The sequence below is a fragment of the Apaloderma vittatum genome, unplaced genomic scaffold, assembly GCF_000703405.1.
Source record: "Apaloderma vittatum isolate BGI_N311 unplaced genomic scaffold, ASM70340v1 scaffold12117, whole genome shotgun sequence".
In the NCBI taxonomy this organism is placed as follows: domain Eukaryota; kingdom Metazoa; phylum Chordata; class Aves; order Trogoniformes; family Trogonidae; genus Apaloderma; species Apaloderma vittatum.
Genome location: NW_009727892.1, coordinates 8730 through 18172, shown reverse-complemented (window position 1 = coordinate 18172; position 9443 = coordinate 8730). Strand labels below are relative to the sequence as shown.

Below are 9443 nucleotides of genomic sequence, written 5' to 3'. Positions count from 1 at the left end.
AAAGGCCTAACAGATCAATTCCAGGCAGGTAAAATAAACAGCTAGAACACCAAAAAGAAAACAAAAAACTTATTCCTTCCAAAAAGTAGTAAGCGCTGCCACTTACAAATAGTAGTGTTTATGTTAAAAATAGAGAAGGGTACCTAAAAAGAAAGAGCCTTGGCAACCAAATCCAAACGGCATGAGTGTAAAACAAAGCAAAACAAGAATTACTACTCCAGAAACGTGCAAGATGTTTACCTTGTATCAATTACTATTTAAAACGGTGGTTAAAAGAGATATTACAATACTGAAGTGGGAAAAGACTAAGAACTGCTATTCTGTATTAATATACAGTGTGTTTATGACAGCATTTTCCAATAGACAACACAAGTGTTTTTACACCACTCCAATATTTGTAATAAGTATATTTCATGTGTACACTTAAAAAATAAAAAAAAATAAAAGTCACATTGCTTGATCTGAGGCAAATTAGCCACAATAAAGTCTAATTTTGCTTGTGACAGATGTCAACCTTAAGATGTTAAACAACTATGCTAAAAATACAGCTTGCAAGCTGGAGCTGCACATGTTCAAACAGTTTCATAAACATTTGAAAAAAAAAAAAATCCCAACCTATGATATGTATTTATTTTCTGAAGTCAGTCTTCATAATTCTTATCCATATAGGACAAAAAAGAAAAAAAATTTCCAGTTAAGACATATGCCTGTTTAAGTTCTAGGGGAAGGAGGGGAAAAGTATTCTGAATTTTTTCAATAGACTTTTTCTCCCTTAGGGCTCAACTGTCACATAAGCATCACAAGAACAAATTGAAATGTAAAACTGATTAACTATACACAATGGAATTGGTCACAAAGGGATTACAAAAAAAAGTTAAACTGTAAGATCCATTCTCCATATAGCTCACAGTATCCACACTGGAAGTTTCTCTAGAATTAGAATAAGTTCGCTAAAATAAGGCTGAAGATAGAATTTCAGCACTATGAGACAGACGAGATGGGATTAAGAGGAGAACCCATTTGCGTAAGTACTTTATCCAGCCACTGAAGGGGCCCATGAAGATGAATTTCTATCCAGCATGGGGTGCTCGTGACATCTTGTCGGTGATATTCAGCTCCCCAGCCCTATAAAAATGAACACAGAGTTATCAATCAAGTTGAGGACCTGCTTGTCTTCCAAAGTAACTGTACTAATGAAAAGCACAAAATCATGTTCTAAGACATTTATGTGAAGGTAAGTCACAATCTAGCGACACTTCTTTTCTAAAGGAAAAAAACCAACCTAAGGTTGGGAAGGAGCGGGAGGGAAGCCGCATTTGGAAGCTTGAATCAAGTCGTGTCTGCAACAGACTGAGCAACTCCAGGAGTTCCTCTGTGGAGCACACTGCTGACTCAGGAATCACTCCTGGCTGTGGCCACATCTGTCTTCTGTTCCTCCCTCCTGCTCCCTATCCTCCACACTCTCCAACTGAGCAGCATTTATCATAATTGACAAAACAAACCGGGCATCTTTTGAACAAGATGCAAAAAAGCCCTGGGAGGGCCAAGTCTAGACCCTGTGCTAAATCTGAAATGGACAGTATCTTGATTAAACAATGCTGAGAGAACACTACTGTGAGAAAAACAGCACAGTCTGACTTCATAAATCGAAATAATGTCTTTTTTTCATAATCTATTTTTTTTAAAATATTAATCTCCTTGAGGGAGTTGCAAGTTTTTCTGCAATCATGCTCCTCTCGCATTCTTTTAGTGGTTGTATAGTTCACTTTGTTCCTCCAGTTTTAGAACATGAGCTTAAATCTCCTACTGTAACTACAATGAGCAATCTGTGCTTTTCCTTCCTTGCATCAATTCCCCTATCACCAAACGAACCATTTTCCGCGTACTTATTGCTGAAGAGAACCACCTCACGTCAGAATACCTTTACTACACTGTTACGGTGCTAATGTAATTACTGCTGAATACTCAAACCCACAATAAATTTATAAGCCCTCAGAATAATTTGTTTACCTTTACAAAACTCATTCGAATGGTGCACATTTTGGTGAGCTCATACACTGCTTCGAATCCGTGGTTGACAGACTGAGCTAAAAGCTGAGCAAACTCCTGATTGTTAAAGATTTTCAGACTGCATCCACTGGGAATCTTGCACACAGTTGTTGGATGAAAGCCGTGGTGGTAGTTGCAGTTCCTGCTCTGTACAAATATGCTGCTATCGCTTAAACACTCAGCATAGACTTCTCCACCTACATAGTAGAGATGAACTCCTTGAAAACAAAGATAAAAAGGTTTCAGATTGTTTTTTTCAAAACACATAGTACTTAATACAACCCCTTCAAAATCAGAGACAAGAAAGTACAGTTTCTGTTTGAGGAGCTTTTCAGAAAAGCTTTTTGTCCACACTGAAACATATTTTCTCATTTCAAAATACAGTAGGTTTAATTATACCTCAGCCACTAGATGTCCTTCTCTCATCACTTACAGAACAGAATGAAAAAACCCTACTTTCACATGTCAACAGTAGTTTCAAGCTGTTTTCCTAGAGAACTTATGTGGATTTTAGAAGTCCAATTATATAAAACCGGTAGCTTCTGCCTACGGCAATTCCAACAGAAACAGAAGTATCCTGGGAGAAGGGGTGGTGACAGACATGAATGAGGCAGTGTATCCATAGTCTGCTGTAATTTTCAGTGTATTTTATCAAGCAAAAGGAGGGGTACGTCCAATTAGTTGCATGACTTAAATACCAGCAGGCTTTACAGACCTTAGGCGAAGCTCTTTGATTTATCCCATCTGCCTGGATTCAGCTACGTACGTAAGTGCTTCCCTGCCATTACGTTCTGAAGCCTATACAGAACCCCAGAATGAGAGATTGCTCTGGGTTGGAAGCGATCTTCAGATCATCTAGCTCCAACAACCCTGCCATGGGAAGGGACACCTCCCACTGGATCAGGCTGCTCAAAGTCTCAACCAGCCTGGCCTTGAACACTGCCAGAGATGAGGTATTTTTGACTATGAGAAATTAGAATTTTTGTCCCATCAAGTTTTGGGTTTTAGTAACACTGAAAATAATATACAAAAGCTGATCCTTTTAGCATCTTAACACAGACTCTCACTGCCACCTCAGTTGAGATACAGGCCTTCCTTCTCCCAGATCTTTACCCCTTCTCCCATCCACCACTGTTACATGGTTGGGCTACAGGTCAGTTTAAGTCTTCCTGGCAATATTAGGATCCGCTGCAGGCTATCCCATGGGTTTGCCAGATGAGACTGTAGCAAGTCAACAGATGCAGGTTAATCTTTCAGACAGCAGCAACTGTCGTGAACATCGCTAGATCCGCTCGGGATGAAGGTAGATGAAGGTTACAGATGAAGGCAGATGAAGGTTACACAGAGGAACCACCAGCTTCAACAACCACAAGCAGGTGTCAGAAAATCCGGGGTGCGCAAGAACGCAGTGTCACAACACAATCCTATTTATTTAAAAAGACAGGGACCGCTGTTTGCCAGCTAACTTCTTCTAGGTAAAGACCTTCCAAGAGATCTCCAAGCTGGCTAATGTAACAGTCTGATAAGAACAAAGATACTTCAAAAATAATCCAAAGCACAATTAGAAGTCACTTATGCTTGCAAGAATTGTGCAATGCTTCTACATAGTTTTAAGTGGCAAAAAAAAAAAAAGGCAAACCCAAAAGCCATAAGTAGTATTTTATCCCAAAACAACTTTAATTGTTCTCAGAACTGTTGCCATAAAGCAAAATTTTAGTTTAGTAATTAGCATTAGAGATGCAGACAATTTAAAGTGCACTGCAGCCAATACTATTCTACAAACACGAGGCCCAATCCCTGTTACACTTCTGACCTGATGCAGAGGCACAAGATTTCTCTGCCAGTGCCATTGAATGGGGTAAGCCAGAAGAAAAGAATCTCAAACCACCCACGCCCCTAAAATCAGTTGGTTCCCTCTATAACATTAAGTTTTGTTGGACAAGAGCATGGCAGAGCCAAGTTTTCAACAGATATTATCACAACGCACGGCCTCTGGATTATCTGTAAAATTTTGCCGCATTTATAGTAGTTTCTAAATAAAAGATTGTTAAGGGACAGGATAGGTCCTAAAGATATATTGCAAACAACAGTGACTCTCATCAAACAAAACTCCAGACCAACTGTACAAAGTGATCTTAGGTGTTAAATGGCATCTAGATAGGTGCAACAGAAAGCAGAGTCCTCTTCTTAGGACTTCCAAAAAAAAAAGAAAAAAAGAAAAGAGATATTCAAAGAAGTAGTACTATGTTTTAAGATAAACCAAGAACATTCCACCAAAGATGAAAACCACGCATCTGTATTCGCTATCAGTCAAACAGTGCGGGAAAACTAGAAGATCTTGCAAAACCTGCTGTCTCCAGGAATCCCTCCCACACACAAACACACCCCATGGATTCACTCAGACAAATGAGCCCTTGCAGTTTTGCATTAGCACTTCAAAGTCCTGCTGCCAACTCATGCAAGATATTTGAACATATTGTAGACACCAGTGTAATACTTTGCATGAACAACAAAATAAAAAAAACACCTTTGATATACCGTAAAGTGGTATGAAGAATTTGATTTAAGAAGCAGATACACCATAGAAGATCAGAAACCCTGCAATGAGTTACTTGGTGCTGAAATACAAAATTCTACATTACAGGCTGTCAATAACCGTAACAAACAAGTCCCTCTGACAATATAGTTTGGTAAAGAAGAGGTAATATTTAGGTTTTTTAAATTAGTGCCAAAGAAAAAAAATTATGCAATTCCTACACTACTCAAAATCAAATCATGTCTAAGTAAGTTGCCTTCCAAAACTGGAGAGGTAGATAATGTATCTATTACTCTTATCAGAGAAGAGTCTTTGTTGCAATACACAGAAATTGAAACAAAAAACAAGGACTTGGCTTCTTAATCATGCGTAACATAACTAAGCTTTACCTTTTCCAATATGTCGTCTGGTGTTCTCAATCGTTGAGTTGCGATTAACGTTTGAGAGTAAACCTAAGCAGAACCTGTTTTTGTTATTGGAGGGATCTGTAAACCCATCTACTAAGACACTCGTAGAAGATGCATGAAAAGCCTCCCCAACGCGATTATTTAATTCGTAATACACAATCGAACACCAGTGTTTGGGTTCTTCATAGGCAACAGGCTGAACATCTGAAAAGAAGCAAAACGACAATACCAGTTTATGTTAAGCGTTAAAATGTTAAATCTAAAACTGTAAAGCATGCCTTTCAAAATACCAACAGGTAAGTAAGAACTGTCCCAATTAAGATCTTAATGGTTTTACTTTCAAGCATTTTAGCTAGTCCATTGATTTTATAATTATGTTCCTATTTTAAGGCTGATATTAAACAAACCCATCCCAAACATACACAACAAAAATATAGATGACCGTGGTATCACAGGAAATGTGATTCTTCTGTCCACTTTAAAAAAAGTTGTCATAATTTCTATTTTGGGACTGCATTTTCAGAGCCTTTGTGCATATACGATTCCAACAGCAGGCAAAGGTAGCAGGAAAGACTAACTCTGAGAAATAAGCTCAACTGTTTACAAGCCATACTACTCACCCCAGGATTAAAAAGCATGAGATGCAAATTAGCAAGGCAAGTTTTATTTCTCAACTCTCTCTGTTACAGCTCCAGCTTGTCCTGAAGGACTGCTTCCACTGATCAACAAGGTTTACTGCACCATTTGAAGTTATTTGTTCAATTTGGTCATGTGTTTTAAGAAGACAAACTTAATTTTACACCATCCTGTACAACTCTTACCTCTGGTAGATATATTTGGCATGATTTGAGGGATCATTGTATTGCTTGTGTCCATAGACTGAGAATTATCCTGCCCCATTTGATCATCAGGGGGCATATACGCAGGAGGTGGAGTATCAGCTATAAACATGAAAAAAGAAGAATAAACCTCAACTCAGAATATTTATTTATTCACTCTACAGTTGTAAACACATAAAAATATTCCCGAATGGGAGATGTTAAAACATTTGGACCCGTTTTCAAAGCAAGCCGAAGACATCCAGCCAGCTGTCTTTACAGTAAACTCCTTCAAAAGTTGGATTCTTACTTATGGGACTAGTAACAAAATTGGACACTTGAGAAAAACTGAGAGGTGCTTTTTTCTTTTTTTTTTTCTTTTAACAACTGCACCCTTGCAGCTGCGCAATGACTGGAGTTCCCACTTTCTGTCACACGAACATCAGCTTTCTTGCCTACCTTCTCTGTATTTGCGTAATGAAGGCCTAAACCAGTTACTCTTCTGCTGCTTCTGTAGGCTGAGTTCATTACAAAAGCGGGGATCTCTGCATTCTTCCACTCAGCACAGCAGTCAGCGCGCCGCCAGGCTATTATCCCCTCTTCTAGAAATTCCCTCTAGAGCCCGTCAATGCACCCATCCCAGTGATCACGGGACTTGAAATCAAGAGGGATACCCCACTGAATAGACAGATCCTCTTTTTCAGGCACTGGGCAGCCAGAAAGAACAGAGATGAGGCCACTGAGCTACTGGAAGAAAATAAATTTTGATCTATTACTTCTAGGCTTTAAAAAACACACCAATAACCAGACGGACACAATAATGCTGCTCACTTTTGCCCCTACTGACTGTTGTTTTTTCTGTTTTAACTCACATCTGTTAAGCTCCTACCAAAAGATTTCCTATATTTTTTCCAGTTAAATATCACATCTTTATTCAGAGAAAGACATCAATAAACCTCTTGTTCAACGTCTTACATCTGCTTTCTTTTCATTGCTAGACACACTTCTTAAGTATGGATCAGTTATTTTACACTGAAGCTGTGTAAAAAATCTCACCACTATTGTATCCATGACAAAAAAACACTTGGAAAAATAAAACTATAACAATTAACTCTGCTCAGTGACAAAGCTAGGAAGAAAACCCCCTAAAATGCAAATGGAAAAGCCATTTAGTGCGAGTGTCACAAATTCCTGAGCGAGTGAGTCACAACAGCATGTGACATTTCAATTATTTGTATGAAGTTGACATTTAGGCTCTACTCACCTGGTAGTTGAAAGGGACTAGATGGTCCAGAGCTCGCGGGGGAGCTTGGGTAAGTGCTGCTGGCCGGTGAAGGTGGATAGGGGCTGTTTGGCGAAATGGAAAACGGAGTGCTGTTGGGTTGCTGGAAAGAATCTGGAAATGTTGCGTTGTGTGGCATATGTGGTTCGTTGTGGCTTAGGTTCCTGAACTGAACTAGAAGACTGTGCTGTGGATTGAATTCACTATGTCTAGGCACTAACACTGGAGGTAGAACTGCAAAACAACCAAACACAAAAAACCAGATAAACTTACATTAAAAACTGAGATAGAAAGAGTTACAAATAATGTGCTCTTCCGCTTATCATGAAGGGAATTCATCTGCCGTGCCCTTACTCCATCCTCTCTCTCTTTCTTTCTTTCTTTACATTATGCTTCATGGAATACTCAAACTTTATTCTCACAAAAATCGGAGCAAAACCACACTTATGTTTCAGGCAACTGGAAGCAGACTTTTTTTTAAAAAAACAGTCCACATGTGGCACATACCAAAATAATGATTTAGAAGTGCAAAACTCACCGTACACATACATTATCAAAGACTAAAAAAAAGATAAATACAGTCTATATTACTATAGTCAAACTATATAGTTACACATGGTCCTTTTCACTGCAGACAAAGAAAATCTACACTACAATATAAAACTACTGCTAAGCTGAAGTTTTAACTTTTGAATTCAAGAGTGCTAGAGACTGGAATTCAAGTGCTACAGTAAAGTACTTGAGCACTGTAGAGTTGCAACTATTTTGTGAAACAACTGAAGTAACTTTTCACTAGGCCTCCCTGAGTGCCTTACTTCATCTCTCCCACTTGTAACCACAACCCTCCTCACCTTCTCCCACAAGCCTTAAGAGCCATCTCTTGGTTCTGTTCAGCTCTGCTGCCTGCTAATCGGAAGTCAAGTGAAGAACTCTACATCCTAGAATTTCTTTTTTTATCTCCTCAATTCACATGACTCACTGATGAAATATTGAGCCCCTGAAAGAAGGCTACCAACCTTGAGGTTTTTAAACAAGTTTCTCAAAGGAACTCAAGTCTTCTAATCACTGCTTTCTATTTTATTACAAATGAGGTGTTTGCCACTAACTTTAAGGGTAGCAGGCTTAAGAGGTCTGTGGGAAAAAGCATGCTTTACCACAAAGAAAACCAGCTAGCACAGAAGAGACAACACATCTCCCAAAAATCCCACCAGAAAAGTACACTTTCAACATTCCTCTTCCAAACTCCCCCATGCACCACAGGCAATTTGTTACAGAGAACTGGAGGAGGAGGGGGTGAACAACGTGGCACGCGGAGATTCCGTTCAGCTTTTAAGACAGCCGTGTTCAGACATACCTGGGCTCTCCACCCTCTTATAGTGGTACGGATTGATGCAGACTTCCTTCTGTTTAGATCCAAAAGGAAATTCACAAATATCCAATGGCTTTAGCTCGTGATGGCTTTGTAGATCAGGCCAACGCCAAACACGACAGTAAATTACATGGGGAAGGCCTTTTCTGTGAGAAACCTGAAGTCGTCCATCTAAAGAGCGGGGGATAGTAACACACTTGCTGGGCTGTCCCGGACTGCTCAAGGCTTTCTCCAGTTCTTCCATAGCACCCTTTTTCTTTTTCAGCTTTTTTACCAAAGCATCAACAGCTTTTTCTGCCCATTTTTCCTCTTCATCTCCTTGTTTCCAGCCCAACAGACGCTTTACAGCTGGGCTAGTAAAGGAGAACAAACTGGCCATTGACGTCATTTGACACAAGTCTTCAAAAGGTTTGTTGGGTTTTGTCTGCTGGGGTTTTTCTGTTTATTTGTTTTTTCAAATAAATGTCAGTGTTGTGCCAAAAGCAGCTATTGTCACTGGTGAGCTGTATTATTTCTTGGAGGCTCACAAATGAACATGCAGATGTCAGTGCTGAAGTCTTCACATCAAAAATAACGATTGACTCCTCCAATTTAGTTCTATTAAAAAGATAAGTTAACAAGTAATTAGTAAGCAAGTAAAGAACATGGTAAAACCAAAAGGCAGTTATTAAAAGAATCCCTCTTTCAACCCTAGCCATTGCACTTGATTTTGTTTGAAAACAAAATCCCAGAAGTACCAGGACCTCACCCCAAAGCTAAATAAAGCAAAGCATGATCAGAGTCCCCAATTCTTCCTTTACTGATTTGTGGGGAAAAGGACAGTCAAGAGTCCAAAAGGACAGCACGGCTTCTGTTAACAACATTCCTTAAATCCATGACTTCCCTTCAGAAGACAGGCTTAGGGAACAAGCTTTAAAACTGCTATTATACCTCTGTCACGGTGCTTCACCACAAGATTTACACTCACTATGAACAGGGAAGA

The 9443-nt window shown here is 39.3% G+C and overlaps 1 protein-coding gene across 2 annotated transcripts; it reads right to left on the bottom strand.

Moving 5' to 3' along the window:
• Window positions 1–492: 492 nt before the first annotated feature.
• Window positions 493–9054, bottom strand: LOC104277284 (mothers against decapentaplegic homolog 5). Of its 2 annotated transcripts, XM_009873873.1 has the most exons (6): window positions 8447–9054; window positions 7075–7326; window positions 5814–5933; window positions 4975–5196; window positions 2011–2267; window positions 493–1125 (listed from the first exon to the last, which is right to left on the bottom strand). In XM_009873873.1, exons 1-6 carry the CDS (start codon window positions 8847–8849, stop codon window positions 982–984), a joined length of 1398 nt encoding a protein of 465 aa, XP_009872175.1. In that variant the 5' UTR covers window positions 8850–9054; the 3' UTR covers window positions 493–981. The 2 variants fall into 2 exon arrangements, with proteins under 2 accessions (XP_009872175.1, XP_009872176.1); XM_009873874.1 differs by lacking the exon at window positions 5814–5933.
• Window positions 9055–9443: the final 389 nt, after the last annotated feature.